The following is a 23521-nucleotide window of genomic DNA, read 5'->3' on the forward strand; positions in this document are numbered from 1 at the left end:
CCCACATCAGGCTCCTCTGCTGTGAGCCTGCTTCTTCCTCTCCCACTCCCCCTGCTTGTGTTCCCTCTCTTGCTGGCTGTCTCTATCTCCGTCAAATAAATAAATAAAATCTTAAAAAAAAAAAAAAAGCTTTTTATTTCAGTGAAACATGCAGAAGGCCATTTTCTGCTTATGGTAGTGGCGGCCTGCATTCTAGGACAACGTCCTGAGGCCCCTGGGGTCGGGCGCTGCTGCCAAAATGACATGCAGTGTGCCATGGCGGGGGGCAGAGCCCAGTGGGGGGCCCCGGGGTGCTCGGCCCAACCGTGCCCATGTCTCCTGAGCTCTGGAGGTGGAATGAAGGTGCTATACTCTGGAGAAGGAGCCGGGTGGGCTGCCCGGTAGAGGGGGCAGATGTTGGGCTCAGGAGCAGCCCGGCTGCTGGGCAGGGGTATCTGTGGGAGGTCCCTGAATTTGGGACGGTGGCCACGAGACACAGACCCACTGAAGATACCGTTTCCCTTGCTGGGGAACCACACTTCCCAGTTTGTACACACGTCTTTCCGAACGTGAGTCCGTGAAGCAGGTGCCGGCCCTCCGAGGCTGGGGAAGTTAGCCAGGATTCCCTTACAAGGGGTCTGCACCTCTGCGGTGGGCGGGGGTGGCAGTGCCTTTGGAGGGGCAGCAGGGCTACCAGCCTGCTGCCTCAGTGGCTGGGAATGAGCCCTTTGGCACATTGAAATGCAAAAGGGAAGATCTGGGCCAGACGGGTGGTTTTCTGGGGCCTCCCACTGGGAGGGCAGGAGATGTCCCACCACAGACATGTTCTTGGGGCCTTGGTTCAGACCATGGCAAACAAGCCTTGGAGGAGGGGGAGATGGTTCGAATGCCCATCCGTGACCTGTGCAGAGTGGGGTTCGAGGTTGGACCCCGGTGAGAGGGGAGCAGATGCCCGGGGAGCTGGGCTGGTATGGTGAGCACCCCCAAGGCTGTGCCCTCGAGGCTCTGAGCTGAAATTACAGGGACTTGGATGTCCCCACAGTTCCTGGAGGGGACTCCAGGGCCGTCAGCAGGGCCTCTGCTCGGTCCACACGACCTTCTTCTGCTCGTCTCCAATGGCGAAGCGGACACAGCTGAGCAGCGCTTCCAGGTCACTCCAGCCGTCGGGGGCCAGGCTGCCGTACAGACAGGGCACCTTGTCCAGCTCAGCTTCCTCCTGCCTGCCCGCCTCCAGGAGCTGCTCCTCTGACGTGCCGAGCCGCTGCAGGGCCTTCCTGCACAGGCCAGACATGGGACACGCTCAGGGAGAGCTGCGGGCTGGCTGCCCGGAGCGGAGCCCCAGAAAGCTGGCCGCCAGCTCGGAATTCCAGGCGACAGCATACAGACCCTGACTTCGAGGGGCCCAAGTGCCTCATAGAGGAGACGTGAGTCAGGCCCCAGATGACTTGCACTGATGGGGGGTGGGGTCTGGTTTACAAGTTCAGCTGACAAATTGTAAGGGGGCAACGGGACGTCTATGTTTGTTCCCAGCTGTAAACCAAGTAACAGTTTTCAGCCCCTGTCCTCACCTAGCATGAGTGGACTGTCAGCCGTGTGGACCCCAGTGAACACATGCCTTTAGTCAAGTTAAGGCAAGGTCCAGGTCTCACCTCACCGTCCCCAAGGCTGTTCCCTGGAGGAGGGCAGCAGGTCCTTTGTCCTAGAAGCTGTGGGGGAACTGCCTGTCACGCTTCCAGGGGCTGGTGCAGGGCGAGTTCCTGGAGGACCCCCCCCCCCAGACACGTGGCGCCAGGTGCAGACCCCACGGCCAGCCCTCGGGGGCACACCTACTTGAGTTTCTTAGCCGCCCTCTCGTGGATGGGGATGTGGACGATTATGGGGAAGATCTCCATCCTGTGCAGGACACAGACGCGGTCCAGCCGGACGTCCAGGAGGGCGTGGGTGTTCTGGAGGGGACGGGGGGACGGGTCAAGGTCCTCGCCTCGGAGGTGGTGAAGGGAGCCCACCCCCGGGAGGGCGGTGGGGAGAGAAGCCAGGGGCGCTCTGCGGTGTCCGCAGGCGCTTGCTGTGCAATCAAGAGTCTGTCCCTTTGGTTTGTCATCTGGGGAATCCAGGACCTGTGAGCCTTTGGGGATGAGGAGACTTTGAGGGGGGTCCGAAGGCTCCGTCAGCCTCTGCGGGAGCAGGGTTCGGAAGGGGGCATCTGCCTCTGGTGCACAGCTGGGCCCAGGCCTCTTGGGTCCCCATAAAGCTGCATGGTTCGTGGTGAGCTGCCTTCCACGTATTTGCGTGAGCCTCAGACCGGGGAGTGTTATCTCCATCTTACTCATTGTTTAACAAATACTGCCAGCATTTCCCGTGTTGAGGAACCGGGGCTCAGGGACGTTCAGAGGCTGGCCCAAAGTCCCACAGATCCCAGATGGAAAAGACGGGGCTTGATCTTCCTGCGCTCCTCCCTCTGAACACTGAGCCAGAGACGAGCTGAGCACCAGCACTGGGTTCCCTGGCCTGCAGGTTGGCCACCAGCGTCCCCCAGGTCTCAAGGTCAGTCCTTCCTGCTCTATCCCACCACTGTCCTCTGGAGAGGGAGTCCCCAAGCCCCCAGAGCAGCCCCCACCCTGCCCCTTACCTTTTCCATGAGGGACTCGACAGTTCGGCGGGTCACCCAGTAGCGGCCACCAGATGCCTCCCTCTCCTGGACAATGTCCCCTCTCTGGCTGGAGGCCTCGTATTCCTCCTGGCTCAAGTACTCTGCAGGTGACAGTGGATGGGGATGTCATACACCCAGCTCTGTGAGGTCCTGAGGGAGCTCCATGCTGAACGTGCCCCCCCATGGACCCCCACCAGCTCTGGGGGACGCGCCTCCCAGGATGTCCTCTTTTTAAACCTGAGGAGGCTGTGCCCTGCTTGCTCACCCTAGACCAGCGGCCATGGCAGGTGCTCGGTGAGTGCCAGGATGTGGGTGGATGGAGGGAAGGAGGGGGAAGGAGGGGAGCAATGGCGCAGATAAACAAGCTCCTCCCCATCACCCCCCAAGGTCCGAAAGTGCAGGTGCACACCCAGCTTCTCACACCTGGAAGCGCCTTAGAGCCCATACGCCCATGCTTCCCGCCCGGGGCAGCTGTGCCCCCAGGGGACACTCGGCAACATCTGCAGACGTGTGGCTGTCACCTCGGGGGGCAGGGGGCATGACTGTGTCTGCTGGGTGGAGGCCAGGGCTGCCACTTGGCGCCCTGCAGTGCCCGGGACGCCCCACGCAGAGGGGGAGCCAGCCGCACCCGACTGTCAGGGCCAAGGTTGGGAACCCCTTGGCCTGAATACACCTGTCGAAACACACCCCACTTTTGCCTTTCTTCCTGAATAGCCTCTGTTCTGAGCACGCGTTCTCCCGGGTCAGACCTCTCGGCCCCACCGCTGTTACAGGGACTCCAGCCCGCGGACAGCTCCTCTCTGAGGCCTTCCCTCCACAGCGCACTGCACCTGCAGCAGCCCTAGCCCCGGGACCGCAGCCCCCAGCACCCTTGCCTGTTCTGCTGCCTCACCAGCTCCCGCCTGCCCGTCAGAGCCCGGCTCCGCCCCCACCTTCTCCAAAGCGTCTGTCTCCCTCTCTGGGCCACTCGTGGAGCCAACACCCCGCAGCCTGTCTCCTCTCCGGGAAACTGCCTGTCTCCTCTCCGGGAAACTGCCTCTCCCCAGCTCCTCACAGGAAACCTGGCACATGGTAGATGCCCACTAGAGGCAGACTCGCTCACCCCTGTGCCCTCTGTGGACCCCAGGGGGGTCTGGACAGAGCCATACTCCCCCACCGGTGGTAACCCAAGGCCTCCCACAACCATTGGCCAGTGAGGAGCCGATGAACGAAAACTCCCACAAAGCTGCTCTCCTGCTCGCCAACCTCGGAACTGCCTGTCTGATGTGTAGACACAGACCCTGTCCTCTAGGAGCCAGGATTCCAGATGGCTGGTCCTGTCTGTGACTCCAGCAAGCAGCTCTGAGGTGAGCGGGTGCATGGAGGCCTTTGGGGGTCCTGCCGCGGTTGAGGACAAACCTATCTGCCAGCCATAACCCCCCGGATTGAACAGCATCCCCCCAAGATGCACGACCCTCTGGAACCTTGGAACGTGACCATATTTGGAAATGAGGTCTTTGCAGACGTGCTTATACTGGAGCAGAGGGACCCGAATCATGACTGGTTCCTTAAGACCACGTGTGGGAAGACACAGACACGGGAGGAGGCCAGGGGACAAGGAGGCAGAGACGGGGGTGATGCAGCCACAAGCCCAGGACCCCCAGGACCATCGGTGCCACCGGAAGCCAGAGAGGAAAGAGCGACTCCCCCTGAGCGCCTCTGGGGGATGCAGCGCAGAGACGGCTGGGTCTCAGCCTTCTGGACTTGATCACCACGGGGGAATAAATCTCTGCTGTTCTAAGTGGCCCAGGCTGTGGTCCTTTGTCACGGCAGCCCCAGGACACTCACACAGTAACCTCCACGCGGCTCTCCCGAGAGAAGGCAAGCATTCTGCCAAGGCCTTGCCCCGCCACCCGACAGGCACGTGGGGCTCCCAGGGGACGGCGTACCTGCTGGGCATTTCTTAAACCCTTGGAGGAGGCACAGCTTCTCGCTCAAGATCTTCCCGACCACCCTGGGCACGAAGATCACGGGCCGGGGCTGGCTGGGCCTATGGGGGTGCACCAGGCTGTAGGGCACCAAGGTGAAGCAGCTCTCGGCCCAGAAGCACGCAGTGGAGGGCTCTGTGGGGGAGGGGAGGCGTGAGCGGGCCGGGCACCGGGCCGGGCTGTCCACCAGCCCTGCAGGACACAGGACGGACACAGACTGTGTGTGTTTTGGGCAGTAACACAGGCTCGGCTCCCACCAGGGACACATGCGTCCCACACCCCGTGGCTGGCGGTTCTTTGCACCCGTTGACCTGCGTCTCTCCAGGCCCACAGCGGGGAAGGAGAAAAGCAGTTCTCTTCCTTCCCAGTGCTCTGCAAGACCCCTGGCCCCGGGGTCCTCACTGCTGGACCCATAGCCCTGGTCCTTCCCTCCCTCCCGGTCCCTGCTCTTCTAGGTTGTACTTCTGTTTTCAACAGTCAGATCACGCACCCAAAACACTTGCCAAAAAGAAGAAAATTAACTCAAAATAACTCACTTTACTCTCAATCCACTTCCACTGTCTTCATTGCAGGGTTTGACCTGATCGGGGTGTGTGCCACGCTGACCTCTGTCGTGGCCTCACACCCACACCTGTCACACAATTGGCCTGCACCACCCGCCTCACCTTCCAGCTTGCTGGGCTCCCACAGGGCCCCATCGAAGGATGAGCGCAGAGGGCTGGCCTTGGTTCTGTCCACACTGACGATGCGGACCAGCTTCTGGGATCCCCCAGAAGACTGCTGGAGGAGGGAAGAGGGACGAGCAGGTGTGCAAGCCGTCAGCACCCTAGCCAACTGCCAAATCCAAGCCGGTCCCTGGACCACCAGGCTCTGCCCACTGAACAGCCAGGAGGCCCAGGCCCCACACCAGAGAGTGGGAGCTGAAAGGAGGCAGGCAGAGCCCCCAAGCAGGGCACCCCTGAGCATGGTGTCCAAAGTGAGGGCAGGCTGCATAAATCAGGAGGGAAGCACTGCCCCAGTCCAGGGAAGCTGCCCCAGCATTGTGCTCAGGGACAGCTGAATATTCTGTCGGGACCTCAGAGGGACTAGGATGGAGTGCAGATAGACAGGCGGACGGGATGACCTGGGAGCCTGACGGAGACAGCCTATGTGATGTATTTGCGGAATCAGGAGCTTGTGGGCTGGGCGTGGTGTGCAGGCCCAGGTGAAGGCCTGGAGGGACCCCCGGGGAGAGACACGCCAGGTCACACCCAGGGGGTCAGCAGGCTATGGGCCCTGCCCCTGGGCCCGCAGGCCAGCACCTGCCCCTCTTCCAGCCCACCCCAGATGAGGGGGCCAGGACCGTCCAGGCGGGACCCACCCCCAGGGGATGTGAGCCGGGAGGAGGAAGGCCGGGACAGAGAGGCAGGACCCACCGCAGCAGGGCCCTGCGTCCGCGATCCCGGTTGGCGGGTCTCACCACCTCACCTTGCGGGCGGCGCTGCTCTGCTGAGCCATGTCCTGGATGAGGGCGATGAGCAGCTGCTGAGCCCTGCACAGAGGAGGCCAGCCCTGACACAGGGGCAAGGAGGGCTGGGAGAAGAGCAGGCCCTGCCCAGCACCCCTGCGGCCCCAGGCAGCCGTCTCCACCCTGGGTGGGAGCGCTACGGTCCCGGGGCTTTTGGAAAACTGCAAATCATCAGCCCGCCCCTGTAGCTGCCAACGGAATTGCTTTGAGTTGGGACCCAGGTGACTCCGTGTGAGCCTGGTCTTGGCCACACTCTAGAATCCCGACAACCTGACGTCACCAAGAGTGATGCGGCTTCGGGGTTCTGGGCAAGACACCCTGCTTTGTGCACTATGGGGGGTCTAGAACACCGTTCTCAGCAGGGCTGACGCTGCTCCCAGGGAGGGCGGCCCACTGTCCCCGTTGGCCCAGGACTGAGGGGTTCCCCAGGACATGGGACTTTCCCGCTTTCACCAGAATAGTCCTGCACACACCAGGATGACAGTTGGCCAACCCCCAGCAGACACTGGGCAATGTCTGGAGACATTTTTAATCGTCTCAGGGGCAGAGGGTTTCCTGGTGTCCAGTGGGCGGGTGCTGCACAACGTCCTGCAAATGCCCAGGATGGCTCTGTGTGATCGAGAGAGCCAGCCCCAAACGTCACGCTGGTCCTGAATGCTCTAGAATGCTCCAGGACCAACGGCCATCCCTTCCCACAAAGAAACCCCATCTATGCAGTGACACTGGGGTGGCACACTGGGGATTCCACTCTGGGGTGTCTCCTCGTGCCCACCCTCTCCTCTTGAGCAGGAGGGGTCGTGCACGGGAAGCCAGGCCAGGCGCCCCAGCCCAACCTGGGGAGGCATTGGCGCACTACCGCCGCTCACCGCGCGTAGTTGGGGATGGTGCCGTGCTCCACGCCCTTCGTGCTGTAGGGGCCCACGCGGTGGGCGTGCCAGCAGCCGCGGCCCTGGAACATGGTGTCGCTGACATGCAGGACGTCACTGCATCGCACCTGCAGCTCCCCGTCCGCCCGCGCCTCCATGGCCAGGTTGACCCGGATGTAGAAGGAATCCCCTGAGGTCGCCACTTTGGCCTCCAGGTCCTGGACCAACTTCTTATAACCTGATCAAAGATAAGTCCGGGGCCATGATCCCGCTCAGGGAAGGTTCTAGAATGTGAAAGGAGAGAAGGAAGGAAACTCCCCCAGAGTCTTGGGAGCCATTCTGGTGCTGGAGTCAGTGGGCAGGAAGGAGATCCCCAGCTGCCCCGCGGCCCTCTGCACACTTGGGCACAGTCTGGTTCCGGGTGCGTGGGAGGGCTGGCATTGCACAGCCAGGGGCTCCAGTCTCAGGTGGTGGCCTCATGGGGTGGGCGGGTGGGGGGGAGTGTGTACCCTCCATGTTGACCTTCACAGACAGGCAGCAGAAGCCATTGACCCTCTGGAGGAGTCCGACGGCTTGCTCTAGGGTCGTGTCCTCCAAGGTGGCCTTGAACAAGGGCTCTGTGGCCTCGCAATCCACCTGAGGGCAAATCACCAGGGTCGGCCTCTTTGGGCCTTGATTCTGTACTCTACAGTAGGGCCCCCTCCCCCTTCCCAGCCACACGCACTTGCCACCAGCCCTGTCAGGACATCTTGACGCAGCTCCTCCAGCTACACTCATTCCAGTCCCGAGAGTCAACCACCAACCCCTCCCCAACACGCCACGTGCCAAGATTACCGCCGAGGGCTGAGCTTCCACTCTTCGAGATAGATTCCACTCTAGAGCGTTCTTGAACTATTGACTCGTGAGGCCACTGTTCTGCGTTGTGGGGCTGGCCCCGGGCCCTGCAGGACGTTGAGCAGCACCCCTGCTCCCCCCACCCCCGCGGCCCTGGTGGTGAAAGCCTGCAGGCACAGGGCTCTCACCGTCCACCCACGCATTCACTCAAGCCCGGGTTGTTTGAAGTTTAGGAGAGTATGTATTCTTATCATGAAAAAAAAAATGTTCTAGCTACTGTAATCAGACAACAAAAAGAAATAAAAGGCATCCAGATTGTTAAGGAAGAAATAAAACTATCATTGTTTGCAGATGACATGATACTCTATACAGAAAACCCAAAAGACTCCACCAAAAAACTGCTGGAACCACTCTACGAATTCAGTAATGTCGCAGGATCCAAAATCAACATACAGAAATCCGTCGCATTTTGATAGGCAAATAACAAAGCAGCAGAACAAGAAATCAGGGGGAAAATCCCATTTACAATTGCACCAAAAATAATAAGATACCTAAGAATACACATAACCAAAGAGGTAAAAAGATCTGTCCTCTAAAAACTATAGAACACTGAAGAAAGATATTGAAGATGACACAAAAATATGGAAAACATTCCAAGCGCGTGGGTTGGAAGAACAAACATTGTTAAAATGTCTCTACTGCCCAGAGCAATCTACACATTTAATGCAATCCCTATCAAAATACCACCGGCATTTTTCGCAGAGCTAGAACAAACAATCCTAAATTTGTATGAAACCACAAAAGACCCGGAATAGCCAAAGCGATCCTGAAAAAGCAAAGCGAAGCTGGAGGCACCACAGTTCTCAACTTCAAGTTATATAACAAAGCTCTACTCACCAAGACAGCATGGTCCTGGCACCAAAACCAGACACATATATCAATGCAACAGAGCAGAGAGCCCAGAAATCGATTCTATGGTCAGCTCTCTAGTCAGAGCTAATCTTCAGCAAAGCAGGAAAGAACGTCCAAATGAAAAAAGACCGTCTCTTCAATAAATGGTGCTGGGAAAACTGGAGAGCTTTTTGCTATGTGCAAAAGAATGAAACTGGACCAGTTTCTTACACCATACAGAAAAACAAATTCAAAGTGGATGAAAGACCTAAATGTGAGACCTGAGACCATAAAAATCCTAGAGGAGAACACAGGCAGTAACCTCTTTGACCTCGGCCCCAGCAACTTACTAGACACATAGCCAGAGACAAGGGACTGCATCAAAATAAAAAGCTTCTGCACAGTGAGAGAAACAGTCAACAAAACTAAAAGGCAGCCTACGGAATGGGAGAAGATATTTGCAAAGGACACATCCAATAAAGGGCTAGTGTCCAAAATATAAAAAGAACTTATAAAACTCAACACCCAAAAAACAAATAATCCAGTTAAAAATGAGCAGGAGAAAAAAAAAATGGGCAGAAGACATGAGTAGATATTTCTCCAGAGAAGACCTGCAGACGGCCAACAGACACACGAAAAGATGCTCAGCATCACTCATCCTCAGGGAAACACAGATCAAAACCCAAATGAGATACCGCCTCTCACCGGTCAGAATGGCTAAAATTAACAAGTCAGTTAACAGATGTTGACGAGGATGTGGAGAAAAGGGAGCCCTCCTACACTGTTGGTGGGAACGGAAGCTGGTTACAGCCACTCTGGAAAACAGGTTGGAGTTTCCTCAAAAAGCTGAAAATAGAGCTACCCTACCACCCAGCAATGGCACTACTAGGGATTTGCCCCAAAGATACAGATGTAGTGATCCGAAGGGGCACCTGCCCCCCAGTGTTCATAGCAGCGATGTCCGCAGTAGCCAAACTGTGGAAAGAGCCCAGATGTCCACCGACGAGTCAATGGATAAAGAAGATGTGGTTCAAATACACAATGGATTATTACTCAGCCATCAAAAAAGTGAAATCTAGCCATTTGCAACAATGTGGATGGAACTAGAGGGGATTATGCTCAACGAAATAAGTCAATCAGAGAAAGACAATTATATGATCTCACTGATATGTGGAATTTAAGAAACAAAACGAACGAGCAAAGGGGAAAAAAGAGAGAGGGACGAACCAACTCTTCAGTCTAGAGAACACAGTGATGGTTGCAGACGGGAGGTGGTGGGGCTGGATGAATCAGGCGATGGGGATTCAGGAGTTGGGAAGAGCAGCGGGTGATGGGGAGGTGCTGAGTTACTATATTGTACACTTGAGACTCACGTGACTCTGTATCTTAACTAACTAGAATCACAAACTTAAAAGTAAATGAATAATAACATATGTTAGGATATCAGGACCGTCTCCCCAAACATCATGAAGGTTGTGTTCACCGCAATGTAGCCTGTTAGCGGTGAGGGAGAGGCCGGCGGCCCGCGGCGTGGAGCACAGGCGGCTCCCGCCCCCCTTCTCAGCCTCGCCTCCGCGCGCCGCCCCCACCTCACCCCAGGCTCCTGTGGGAAGCAGCCTCAGGAGCAGGGTGACTGCTCGCAGCTTTTAGGCCACATCAAAGTCACCTCCTTGCCCACATATTCACTTGATAATAATTAGCCAAGCAGTGTATTTATGGGCTTTGCAGTTTAACGAATATTTTGCCATAAGAGAGTTTTTGAAATCGCCCCCGACGACGATGCATGTGTGTGAAGGCTGTGTGTCCCCACCTGCACACGAAGGGCTCAGCGCAGTGAAACGGCAGGTCTGTGGCCCCATCTAAAGACCCCGGGGCAACACGGCCAGAGCCTTCTCAGATGCCAGCGGTCCACACGAGCTCGTGGGCTCGCCCGCCGCGTCGAGAGGTCGGGGATCCGGACGGGGCAGGCTTCTCCACGGGGACGGAGCCGCTGAATGAGTGTAACCGCAGCCCCAGAGGGAGCCTGGGCTACCCTGACAACACGTCCTTGTCAGGTCGGAACTGTGGCTGCTGACCCCGCCCAGAGAAGACCCGGAGAGGGGGGGGCTCGCGGGGCGGGAGCCACACTTACCATCATGATCTGGGTCCCCGGGCGCAAGGCCATCTTGTCCGCCGCCGAGCCCGGGGTGACCCGGTGAATGAAGATGCCCGTGTGGTTGCCACCGATGACGCTCATCTGCTCCAGCAACGCGTCCCCCTGGAAGGCCAGCACGGTGACCTGGCTCAGGATCTTGCGGGCCGGCCTCCTCCGCACCGGGATGCCGCTGCAGGACAGGAGGGGACAGAGCCCACGAGCCACCAGAGCAGGAGGTCAGGCCAGGCCCTGACCCCAGTGGCCCCAGCATTCTGGAATGCTCACACACACACACCCAGCCATGACCTCGTCCTCAGGCTGTCACCTCCCAATAGTGACAGGACACAGTCCTCACTCTGCCCTGCCACGGGCTGGCCCAGCCCCTCCCCCGGCTCACCTGGACGAGATGGTGAGGCCGCCGGCGCACGGCTGCAGGCTGCTCTCACAGTCAGGCAGGTCTGAACGGAAGTGGGGGGCTCAGACACAGGCCAGGCTGGCCAGGCCAGCCCCGAGGCTCACCCCTCCCGACGGAGCTTCCCTTCCCGGGGCAACCTGGTCCCCCCACCCCAGCCTTGGGCAGCACCCCCTGCTGCTCTGTCTCCTTCCGCTGAGGCTGACCCTCCTCTGCCTCTTCCCTTCCTCACTGCTTCGAATCTTGATGTCATCGTCCCCAAAGCAGGAGTGGGGTTTGACCTACAGGGTATCCTTATGTGATAGCTGAATGAGTTGGCAACAGTCTACAGGATAGGGCAGCTAGAGTGTGGATGTCTGGCTTCGTTAAAAATCAAATACAGGTGGGGGTGGGTGGGTGAAATGGGTGACGGGGATTAAGGAGTATGCTTGCAACGAGCGCTGGGTGATTAAAAACTTTTAAAAAAATCGAATCTGGCATAACCCTGGGCCACATTTCTGCCTGGATCAACGGTTGTCTGCTATTTTTGCCGAGCTCGCAGGCAAAACTCCATTCGTGATTACATTCAGAGTCAAATGAAAGTAGTATACCCCTGATGTATTTGAGGTCAATTCCACTAAAAGTGTATGAAACTAGGATGTTATACAGAATTGTGGTAGAAGGAAACAAAAAGCATCACATCCAGAATGGATGTGCCCTTGGGGGACCCTCTCGGTTGACCCCTGTTATAAACATGCCAAGCATCTCACTCGGCCAGGTTTCTGGTCAAGTGACCCACTGGGAGCCTTGGACCCCGCCTGCCCTAAAGGGGCCGCTGTTCTGAACAGCACGAAGTTTGTGCGCCCCCTGGTGGCCACCGGCGAGAATTCCAGATGGACGCTAAGCACCTGCTGCGCACGAGGCCCTCGGCTGGGGGCAGGTGTGCAGGGTGGAAAAGGTGAGGAGGCTGTCTGTGTGGGGCCCATGGCTGAGAAGGAGAGGAGACCAGTCAAGTCACAAATATGAGGAATTAGCCACAGGAGATGTGGGAAGGTCTCAGGTGCCACACCCGGGAGGAGAGAGGTTCCCAGCAGGTGCCTCTCCCAGGGGAGGGAGGTGGGGAGGGGGTGACTAAAGCCTGCTGCCTTCTGAGGTCGCTGGGAAAGCTAAGTGTCCCCAGACCAGAGCTGGGAGGGGTAGAGAGAACTCGTGTGTCCGGGGCTGTCTGAGCGTTAATGCTGACATGGACGGGAGGATGGACATAACTGCCTTGGCTTCAGGGTGAGAGACAGAAAGGACGCCCAGTAAATGGCATGGGCTTGAATGACCAGGTACTCGGGACTTCCCAGAGGCCCGGGGTGGGGCAGCAGTGAAGCTCAATGCCTGGGCCCAATCCCTGGAGAGGTACCAGGCTGTCTCACCTGCCTCCCTGAAGACCCCTGTTCTCACCTCTCCTCCTGCTAATAGGCCCAGCCCGGGGGGGTGGGTGGCTGCAGAGGTCCAGGTGGGGTGCACTCACCTGCCCTGTCCACAATCTCATAATCCAGGTCTGCATCACCTGCCTTCGCCCCTGGGGAGGGCGCCCGGTCCACCGGCAGGATTTCTGGGTAGCCACTGGGAAGCATGGGGAGAAGATGGCTCAGGCTGCATTGCTCGCTCCCTGCTCAGACCCAGAGCCCCTAGCACCCGCCCCGCCCTCGGCCCGTGTCCCAGCGAGCTGCTGGGGCCCGCGCCATCTGAAGCCCGTTGCCAGTCCGTTACCTGCAAGACCAGGCGTCTTCCCGGAAGTCCTCTGTGGCCCGCTTGTACAGGGACTGCGGACTGGGAGGCAGGGGGCTGCTGGAGCGGAAGCTGTCCACCAGCTCACGGTTGGACGTGGCATTCAGGTCAGAGGATAGCTGAGACTGGAGGAGGACAGGGCAGAGGTCGGCACAGGGCTCACACGGGGACCCCACTCGACACCTCCCCGCAGCTCCACCGTGTGAGGGGAAACACAATAATAAACTGTGGGCCCTAACTGTCAGGGCAGAGGAGGTGAGAAGGACATAGCACAGAGCAAGGTCCCACTAGCGGAGCACCTACTGTGTGCCAGGCACCCTACTAGCTGCTTGTATGGTCCCATTTCACATACAAAGCCACCGAGGCCCAGAGAGGCCCAGTCTCCGGCTGGTGAGGGTCACGTGCGGAGTGTGGCAGGTGCACAGCACAGATCTGAACACAAGCCTGCGTCCACATCACGAGGACGTCTTCAGCACCTGCTGTGTGCCAGGCCCCCATCCCTCCCGCCAGGTGAGGGTGCACCTGGCTTGACCCCAGAAGAGGAGGAGGCACCCGCCATACCTCCGTGGAGCTGGGGCAGCTGTGGTCACTGTCATCCCGCGGGGAGATGGCAAACATGCGGACGAGCCGTTGCTTCCCCTTCGGACCAGGCTCCCTGGCTCCGGCTTCCTGCTTAGGCTGCCGAAGACGGCCCCAGGCTGCTCAGTTCGGGCAAGTTTCCTCTTGGATGCTCTTGGGGGTTTCCAGCAAGCCACCTCCCTCCCCCCTCCCGCTCCCCCTCCACCTCCCCCTGCCCCCTCCGGGCAGTCTCCCTCATCATGTCCCCGCCTCGGAGCAGGGGACCCCCAGCACTGCAGGAGCCAACCACCGAGGAGGGCAAGCAGCCTGGTGAACGCCACTTCATCTGTTTTAGAGATTATATGTTGTTCCTTACACGTTACACAAGTAACACATACTCCATGTATCACACAAGTGGCTCCATATAGAACACTGGGGGCAAACAGAACGGAGTAGAGAAGAAAGTAACATTCTCCCAACCTCCACACTCAAAGACAGGACGCTTGGCATCTTGCTGTCCACCTTTTTTAAACATATATACATTTGGAACGTGGTAGATGTGAGGAGGGTGAAGGAGGAAGGGCCGGGGGCCCCAGCCAGGAAGAGGAAGGTCTGCCTACGCCTCCCCAAGGCCCCAGGCACCTCTTGAGGGTCTCACCCACCCACCGGGCCCCTGGAGCTGGAGCTGTTGACAGACCCTAATAGGAGGTTTTGTAATCATTTTAGCTCTTTGGGAACAAAGTTCCCTTCATGCGTGGAAGTCAGCTCTCGGACATCGGACTTATAAACATCTCAGGAACGCATCATCTACAAAAGCCAGTGGCTGCCTGGCCCAGTTTCCTATGCTTTCTTTCTTCATCAAACACCATACTTTACAAGTTCCAGAACCTTCCGCCAAGTACCTCTTCCATGACTTGCCTATGGTTACCACCAAAGGAGATGCAGACACAGACTCAACTTGCCCAGTGTGCGTCTTCAATGATTTGGCAACAAGGTTCACCCACGAGAGTCAGTGTGTGGCAGATACAGCTAAATCCCCTGTCCCAGCAGGGGCGTCGCGTGGCCTGGCCCCCCCCCCCCACGCGCACCGCCCCGGCCTCCCAGTGGGGTGGGAGGGCAGCACTCACCCCCTGCGCAGACTCGGCCTGCGGCCTGCAGAGCTGTTGGCGCAGTTCACAGACCTGGTCTGTCAGCTCAAACACTTTCCCGCGGAGGGCGTCCTTCTCCATCAGGCTCTGAGAAATCTCCATCTGGACAGCGTCCCGGGCGGAGTAGGCCTGGGAGCCAGACAGGGAAGGAGGGAGGCCGGCACAGAGGGAGCGTGTTGGCGGGTGACAGCGGGGACAGAGACAGGAATCTGGAACCAGCTGCCACAGGGACGCAGGGAGCCCTGTGACACCAGCTGCCCCGGGTCAAACCCCGAAGGCTTCTCGAGGAGCCTGGGACCAGCGAGAGCTCAGCCCGTGCCCCCGGGCCCTTCCGCCCAGGTACCTGGTCCCGCTCCTTCTGTAGCTGGAGCAGCTGGCTCTGCAGGGCGTTCACCTTCTCCTTGTAGATGTCGCAGTCCACCTTCGTCCTCTGGAACTGGAGCAGGGTCTGCTCCTTCTCCTCCCAGTACTGGCCGGGGGCAAACATAGCCCATGAGGCCAGCGGTGCTGGGGGTCGGAGGGAGGACGGGGCGGGCGGGGGTGCCTCGGGGACAGAGGGACCCGGTTCCGGAGGTGACTTCCTGCTCTCTTCTTAAATGCTCGATTTCAAGGTGCGTCTACGGAGATGCTACGCTGATGCTATCTGCATTCAGTTATCAGAACTCACGTGGGTGTTGCACGTAAAACTACGTTTTGTTCATTCCATGCCCCAAAGACGTAAACAATCTCCCTCCACTCTGCCTCATTCTCTCCCACCGTCCCCTTCCTCCCGATCCTCGCTTGCCTGTCGTAGCAACTAAATAAACTCCACCCCCCTCTGGAAAGCACCCTGAGTTTTGTTTCTGACCACCCACAGACCAGATGGGACCACTAGCCGTGGGCCGTGAGTCCGTGCTCCATAAAGCTTCCATGAGGGATGAGCGTTTGCAAGAGCCCGTCTTCCCCACCGTGCAGCCCCGCGCTGACGCGGCCCGCCAGGGTCACCTGCTTGCGCTGCCTCTCGGCGGCCACAGCCCGCTCCCTCAGAGAGTGGATGCGGTCCACCAGCTCCTGCTTGCTCTCCAGGGCCTCGTCCAGGTTCTGCTCCAGGATGTCCTTCTCCACCTGGGGCAAAGAGAGGTCAGCCCAGGAACCCCGACCTCCTGAAAGACCTGCCCCTGGGAAGCGCCCCGTCGATCTGCCCCGAGAACAGGCAGCAGGAAATTTTGGGGCCGGGCGTGCGGGTGTATTCAGCCTTAGCCCGCACGCTAGGCGGGAGAAAAGGCAGGGTCAACAATCAAAATGGGCAACGCGCATTTCCATTCTCCTATTTCTCTAGGGTCGAGGACGGACAGTAAAGGACACTGAAAGTCTCTCGGGGTGGCCATCTGCCCTGTGGGCAGGGTCAGGCCGCTCTGTCCACAAATCCACCAGCACAGCCTCCGACGGAGGACACACCAACGGACAGGCCATTCCCTCTCTCGCCCACTTCTCAGGAAGGGGCTTCGGAACGGCGGCGCCATCCAGGCCGCGTGACCGGCTCCTGCCCTGCGCCCGGGGAATGTCTGTTCTTTGGAAGGAACAGCTCTATAAATAGACATTTTATTGATTGAAAGGAATCGAGGAGGAGAGGCAGAAGTCTGCATAATTCCAGAAGTTGGCGTCGCCCAGTTCCTCCGCGGCCTTCCAGAGCGCGTGGGCGGGACAGCAGACTCTTCTGCGGACAGAAGGGCCCCCCCACAACCTCGAACCCCAGTATCATCAGCCTGATTCCCTGTAAACCAGCACAGCCGCCCCTGCCGAGCTGACGGGGGCAGGGCCCGGCAGGTCCGGGAGCCGTTCATCCTGCCCACGTCGGGGCCGGCCGGGAGCAGGAAGGGAAACGCAGGGTGTCCCTGGATGGCCCCCCAGTCCTCAGCCACCCCTCCACGGACCACCTGTGAGGACCCCCCAGCCTGCGGGGACCCCGGGCAGCCGCCAGGGAAGGGAGCGGGACCCACCAGGCTGAACGTCAGCGACCGGAGTTTCTCGTTCTCCTCCTTCAGGCGGCTCAGCTCCTTGTCCCCGGGCTCCAGGCCGCCGGCCATCTGCAGGGACCGCTCTCGCAGTTCCCGCTCATGGGAGGAGGACATCTTCTCGCGCTGCAGCTCCTGCTTCGTCAGGTAGAGCTGCCGGGAGGAGGCCGGGAAGGAGGGCAGCGTAAATGCTGGTTCTCCGCCAGCCCGGGGCCGCGCGTCCCTCAACCTTTCTCCTCCAGGAGCGAGCTCTTCATCCTTCAAGGGGCCCCTCCCCCAAGATTTCAAAATCCATTGATGAGTTTTACCTAGTGACTAGGTCCAATTCCTGTGGAGGAGAAAGGCATTTCTAGCTTTATTTTTTAGATGAGATGAGCCATTAAATCACTGGGGCGGGGCCCAGAAACAGAGGAAGGAGCCCAGGCAATCAGCTCTCGGACCCTCTCTGGAAACTTGGAGCCCCACCAGCTGGTGGGTGGTGAGTGGCCAGTGAGCGAGTGTCCTCCAGCACGTTCCCTGGCTTCCCTCCCTTCCCATAATCTGCTAAATACATTGCATAAAGGGAATCGGGACTCATGAAAATCAGTGAGAAGAAAGGAAATCAAGTGAGATGGAGCAGAGATGCCTGGTCTATGCAGACGCTCTTGCATCTTCATGCAAATATGTGCACCCCTGCCCAGCGGGCTGCATGTCCAGGGCTGCATTCCTCTGGAAGCTACCTGGCCAGGTCCTGCTGGCCTCCACCCTGCAGGACAGCGCCCCAAGAGCAACTCAGACCTGGAACCGAGGACCTGGCCTCTCCGCACCCCAGGCGGGTGTGATGCCCCTGGGGGGAGGGGACTTTCCCCGAGAGGCAAACCCAGGAGGTCTGGATGTCAGGGTGGAGTTAGCACTCACTCTGGGGTCAAGAGGAGAAGGAAGAACCTTTCCACTTGGACTTTTTCCCTCCCAACATCTACTTAGCAAATTTTCCATAAGCAATTATACAGCTCCCACTATGGGCCACCTGGGTTAGACGTTTTATACAGCATATATTCCAAAACTAAAATTAAATCATTAAGACCTGAATGTGGGGGGGGGCTAAAATTGAAAATAAACCTAAGCAAATGACCTAATTATATTTCAAACACTGTAGCCACAACGATGGGAGGGAGGGGGGGGGGGAAGCCGGGCGGCCACAGCAGATCCTCAGCTCTTCTCAGCACCTTGTTTACTGGGCTGGTGTGGGCACAGCTATTCTGAAAGTACTTTCCGTGCCCTCTAGGATTGAGCAAGTGCTAGCTTGGGTGGGAGGATTCTCACCATGGAAGAAGGGGCACCCGAGAATGGAATGGGGGAGGCAAGGACACGCCCTGGGGATTGACGGGAATTAGAGGTGTGGGTGTGACCTCACGGTTTCGAAGACACAAGTATGTCTGTGGACATACATTCTCGCACGCTAAGTGCGTATGCTTATCTGTACGTGCATACTTACGTGCACGTTTCCTAGTTCTGTTGGCTGAAAGGGAGGAGCAAAGACATCCCAGGAGCAGCTCTGCAGGATTCCAGGGCCCTTCAGGGAAATGAGCCCAGAGCTGGGGCAGGGTGGGGACGAGATGATCCTGAGAACTCTTGTGATGCCAGGAAGGGGGTCTGTGCTCAGAAAATGAGGGGCCACACCACAGAACACGGAGGAGATTCAGGGGGCTCCCACTGGCCAAATCTGGGACATTTTGAGCAAACTCCTTCAGGACAGTAATATGTTACAGACCGCTGGAAATGGGAATCCACGTGCCTGTACCAACAACAGATGCCTGAGCTGGGGGATTAAGGGCCCCTCCTCATGGTCAGGATGTTGAGGGCCAACAAGGGGACCCGAGGGGTCACTGGAGATGGGGCTCCCCCTCTAGCAGCCACCAGAGTGTGGTTGAGTCCAGGCAAGAACCCCCAGTGAGGCTGTCTAGGGGGGAAAAGTCCGCGAGTCTCAGGGTGTTTGCTGGTTTCAGAGCTTCCCACCCCCAGGCAGCTTCTCAGAAGCTGGAGGAAAGAGGAGCAGTGATGAAGGCCGAGGAAGCAGGCAGCACCTGGACCAGGTGGACGATGAGAATATCACCCGGGAGGGGCGCTGGGCTTGGCGCCATGGTGGGGCCACTGGAGCCAGGCCCCACGTCCCTCTCTGTACAGGGTCCTGACAAAAATACATAATCCCCCATCTCCTCATGAGAAGATGTCAGACAAACCCAAAATGCAGAGTGGTCCATTACAGAAAAGAGGGGGGCCCTGTATTCTTAAAAAATATCCATGCTGTGGGGTGCCTGGGGGGCTCAGTCGGTTAAGCTTCCGACTCTTGCTTTCGGCTCAGGTCATGATCTCAGGCTCGTGAGATCGAGCCCCACATCAGGCTTCAAGCCCTGTATGGAGCCTGCTTGAGATTCTCTCTCTGCCTCTGCCCTTCCCCATTCTCTCTCTCCCTCTGCCCTTCCCCATTCTCTCTCTCCCTCTGCCCTTCCCCATTCTCTCTCTGCCTCTCAAAAAAGAAGAAAAGGAAAGGAAACAAAATCCACGTATGACTTTCGAACCCCCTCGCCCAGAAACTTAACTACTGACGGCCCTCTGTCGGCCGGAAGCCTCACTGATCCCACGAACAGCCAATTAGCCCACTCCATGTGTTACACGTATCATACACTACAATAATTAATATGCAGTAAAGCGAGCTGGAGCAAACGAAGTCATTAAGAAAATCACAGGGAAGAGAGATTACATTTACAGTGCTGCATTTATGGAAAAAAATCTCGGTCTAAGTGGATTCGTGCAGTTCAAGGGTCGACGGTATTTTTATTTGTACTATTTTATAAATTTGAAGTGATTTCTAAATATGGTTAGGATGTAAAAACTAAAAACAAACACACCAAGCCACAGTTAGAGGCGACCAACAAATGCCAAGATGACAAGGAATGAACGTCCTCAATGTTTAAGGAGCTCCCACAAAACAATGAGAAGGTAACGGCCCCGGCGGAAAAATGAGTGAAGCTGTGGGGGTCTGAGGGCCTCACCGAAAGCACTCTGGTCTCCTGCACAGACCCAGGCCCAGCTGAGAGAGACACAGGAGGGCCAGGCAGAGGCCCACGGGCCCCAGGTTACCGACTTTCGGGGGCAGGGTGGATCCCAGGCGTGTCCACGGGACAGGGCCGGGGCGGCCTCCCCACCGAGCGCGCCTCCCGGGCCAGCCAGTCCCCAGGGGATTCCAGCGCCGCAGGGGCCCCGGCAGGGGTGGGGAGCGGCAGGGTGAGGGCCGCAGCCCGCATACCTCCTCCTGCAGGCTGCGGCAGCGCGTGGTGGCCAGCTCCTTCTCCCGCAGCGCGTTGCCGTAGCGGAGGGACAGACCGAGCATCTCGTCCTTGAGTTTCAGCACCTCGTGGAAGTGGGCACTGACCTCGCGCTTCATGCGGTCGTGGTCGGCCTCCATCTGGCCCAGGCTCTGCGCGCGGGCCTCGGCCTGGCGCAGGAGCTCCTGCAGCTGCTGGCAGCGCCGCAGCAGAGCTTCCTTCTGCCCCTTCTCCTGGCTCAGCTCCTCCTGCAGGCTGCCGATGGCCCCGGCCAGGCACTCGGTCAGCTTGGACGTCTCCATGAGGCCTGCGGAGGAGGGGCGGTGGGCCACCTCGCCCTCCCCCTGCTCCCCCGGGGGCCTTGCTTCCTCCGCCCAGACTCTCAAGCAGGAGCCCCCACGTGAATCTGTGGGTCTCCTTAAAAACTTCCCAGCTCAACCAGACTCAGGATTTGGTTATACAAACAGCGTGACAGGTGACCTGGGAACCAGGGTTACCCCCTCACAGTCTCCCCGTGGGACCCTGGCGTGCAGACTCAGCCCCCCGGTTAGCTCATGTGTGCAGCACGCTAGCTCATCTCCGTTCATCCTAAGACAAACGTAACAAGGGATAGGAATCCATATAATAGAACTCTAACTAACGTAACCATGGCTACCAAATCAAACTGGCAGAAAAGTTTTCTCAGCAGGGTCTGAGTGAGGTTGGTCCTGCCCTTTGTATTCCAAAATCTTTCAACAGCTCCTCCAGGGAAGCCTAAAATCACTCAATTAACAGAAATGGCCTTATCTCCCATCAGGTTGGCTACATCTTTCCGTCTCTGGCTGAGCAAAGGTGCAGAAGGCTGCCCGCTCCTCTCCTCCCCTCCAGCAGGGGCCTCTCCCAGCAGAAGCCGCCCCAGGCCCCGGCCCCCCACTTCCCCGTAAGCACACACTGCCAGGACTTTGGCCGTCTCAGGAGCGTTTCGAGGGCAAGGACATACTTCCCCTCTCCCAAAACCGCTCCAGTGCAGTCTCCGCCCCAAAAGGAGTCTCCCGTCGGTACTACATAATTAGGGACAGGTCTTTTCTTTCCTTTCTTTCTTTTTTTTTAATTTTGCTTATTTTATTTGAGAGAGGGAGCAGGGAGGAGAGGGAGAAGCAGGCTCCCTGCTGAGCAAGGAGCCCAACGCAGGACTCAATCCCAGTGCACCAGGATCATGACCTGAGCCGAAGGCAGAAGCTTCCCCGACAGAGCCACCCAGGCGCCCCAAGATCTTCTTTTACAACTAGAGGCCACAGCTGCCTTCTCCTACCACCCTCACCATGGTTAGTGGGGGTCTCCTCACCCCCTGAATGCTGGGGCTCAGGGACAGGAACCTCTGCCGGGGGGGGGGGTATCAGGAGAAGCATCTGGAAGAGCACGCAGGCACGAGGACCGAGAGGCTCCAAAGATGCCCGTGCAGAGCACCCCCCACCCCCAGGACCCAGCGCTCACCACTGAAGTTGCCGAAGTCCACGCTGGGCTGCAGCCCGGTGACCAGAGTGTAGATGTCGGGGTTGTGGAACTTCAGGCTCTCCAGGAAGGCGATGGCTCCGTTCTTCCCTCGCGTCTTTAGCAAATCCAGCAAGTGCCCTTGGGCGAGAAAACGGTGTCAGCCCACAAGGCTCTGGGTGGGCTTCCCCTGGGATGCACAGTGGGGAGGTGGAGGAAATCCTCGCCCATCCAGGAATCGGGAGGCGAAAGCAGTTTTCCAGGATCCCCGGCGGCAGGTGCCCTCACTGCTCTGGGGGGGCCTGTAACTGACGGGTCTGCAGCCAGTCTCCAGAAGGGCCAGGCTAATGTTCCCCGAGCTTCTACCACAACCCAAGTGCTAAGAGTTGGCCGTACAAAACAAAGGAAGATGACCTTTGCTCTCAAGACCTCCCCGGTGTGTTGGTGGACATGTGCAGACACTGTGTGCAAGGCTGTGGGACCACGGAAGCAAAGGGCCGCGCCCCAGGGCCCGGGTCCCAGCGAGCCCGCCAGCCCGATCTCGCGGCTCTCAGCCTGACTTAGTGGCTTGGATCCCTTTCTCCTGCATCTGAGGTTCACAAGGAATAGGCAGAAACAGAATCACGTTAATAGTGACCACTTACTGCCTGCTTCCTATGGCCCCGGCTTGGAGATGGGTATCTTATACTGTCTCATCCAGTCCCCTAACAATCGGACAGGGTGTAGCTATCAGCTTGCCTGGTTTTCAGTGAATAAGCAGAGCTAGTTAGACTGCCAAAATCGTCTCTGAAGACATCTGGAGTGGGTGGAATTGTGCCCCCCGCCAAAGGTACCTCCACCTGCAACCTGTCGACGGCAGCTTATCTGGAAAAAGGGTCTTTGCAGATGAGCTCATCCTGGATTATCCAGGGGGGCCCTGAATCCAGTGAATCCAGTGACAAGTGCACTCGTAAGAGACAGAAGAGGGGACGCAGAGAAGACCACGTGAGGACAGAGGCAGGCACTGGACGTACGTGGCCACAAGCTGAGGGCTGCCTGGGGCCACCAGGAAGACACAGGAAGGATGTGCCCCTAGAGCCTTCCAGGGAATACAGTGCTGCCCACGCCCGGATCCCAGACTACGAGCGAATACGTCCCTGCTGGTCTAAGCCACCCAGTTTGTGGTCATCTGTACGGCAGCTCCGGGAAGGCACTAGCTGTCCCCCTGCCTGGAACGCGGGTCCCTAAGGTCCTGCACTACCCGGCTGGCCCCGGGCTTCGCTGCACAGCCTGGGTGGGGCTGGCGTGGCTGGGAGGGCCCGCTGGAGCCGAGCGGCCCGGCCCGAGGCCGGTGTTGGGGGCCCGGGGGTCCTCACCGACTCTCATGACGGTGTTGGTGAACCTGGAGCCGTGCAGCACCTCCTCCTCGTCCAGCTGGTCCAGCACCTTCGCCTGGCGCAGGTAGGGGGTGAGGCGGCTGGGGCAGATGCTGCGCACGACCCTGTGGCGGTGGCTGTCCAGCAGCTCCCACAGCGTCTCCTCATCCAGGGCCGTCAGCGTGGACTCCGTGCGGCACAGCGCCGCCATGGCCGGGCCGGGGACGCTGGAAGGACAGGGTGGACGGCTGGAACCAGGGACATGGCCTCCAGGCCCGTGGAGGCCTTTGCAGTCAAACCCCCTTGCCCCAGGTCATGGGCGGGGAGGGAAATGACCCATCAGAGAAGATGGTGACCCTTGCCCTGGCCCTGGTGGCCCCTGACCTGGGTGGGGGTGGTCATTATCCATCCTTATTGTTGATTTCAAATCAATTCCTCTATCTGGAGAGGAGCCAGAACTGGATTCCCTTGGTGTCAGGACACTGAATTTGCCTATAGAGCACAGGACACTGCCCTCGGCCCCGGGGGCTGATTTACAAGCTTGATCGAGAACGGGCATTCTCAAGGGGGTGATAGAGCCCCCACAGGGTCCAAAATTGGTTCTTGAGCAAAAATTCTTCCCCTTCTATGTACAAAGCACATCTGTGTCTAAGCAGACATTCAGTACAACTATGATAGTAACGTCTCACGGGA

General features: G+C 58.4%; 1 protein-coding gene across 1 annotated transcript; it reads right to left on the bottom strand.

Moving 5' to 3' along the window:
- Nucleotides 1-54: 54 nt before the first annotated feature.
- On the bottom strand, nt 55-23110 carry CARD14 (caspase recruitment domain family member 14). The gene is made up of 20 exons (XM_040640074.1): nt 22829-23110; nt 21477-21614; nt 19985-20310; nt 16684-16851; nt 15689-15808; nt 15048-15173; nt 14684-14833; nt 13560-13676; nt 12981-13123; nt 12739-12833; nt 11226-11286; nt 10826-11018; nt 7479-7605; nt 6970-7207; nt 6064-6127; nt 5253-5376; nt 4558-4731; nt 2609-2730; nt 1810-1925; nt 55-1253 (listed from the first exon to the last, which is right to left on the bottom strand). The coding sequence occupies exons 1-20, from the start codon at nt 23037-23039 to the stop codon at nt 1046-1048; spliced, it is 3021 nt and encodes a 1006-aa protein (XP_040496008.1). The 5' UTR covers nt 23040-23110; the 3' UTR covers nt 55-1045.
- Between the last annotated feature and the right edge of the window lie 411 nt (nt 23111-23521).

This window comes from Ursus maritimus, unplaced genomic scaffold (assembly GCF_017311325.1).
Source record: "Ursus maritimus isolate PB19 unplaced genomic scaffold, ASM1731132v1 scaffold_24, whole genome shotgun sequence".
Classification (NCBI taxonomy): Eukaryota; Metazoa; Chordata; class Mammalia; order Carnivora; family Ursidae; genus Ursus; species Ursus maritimus.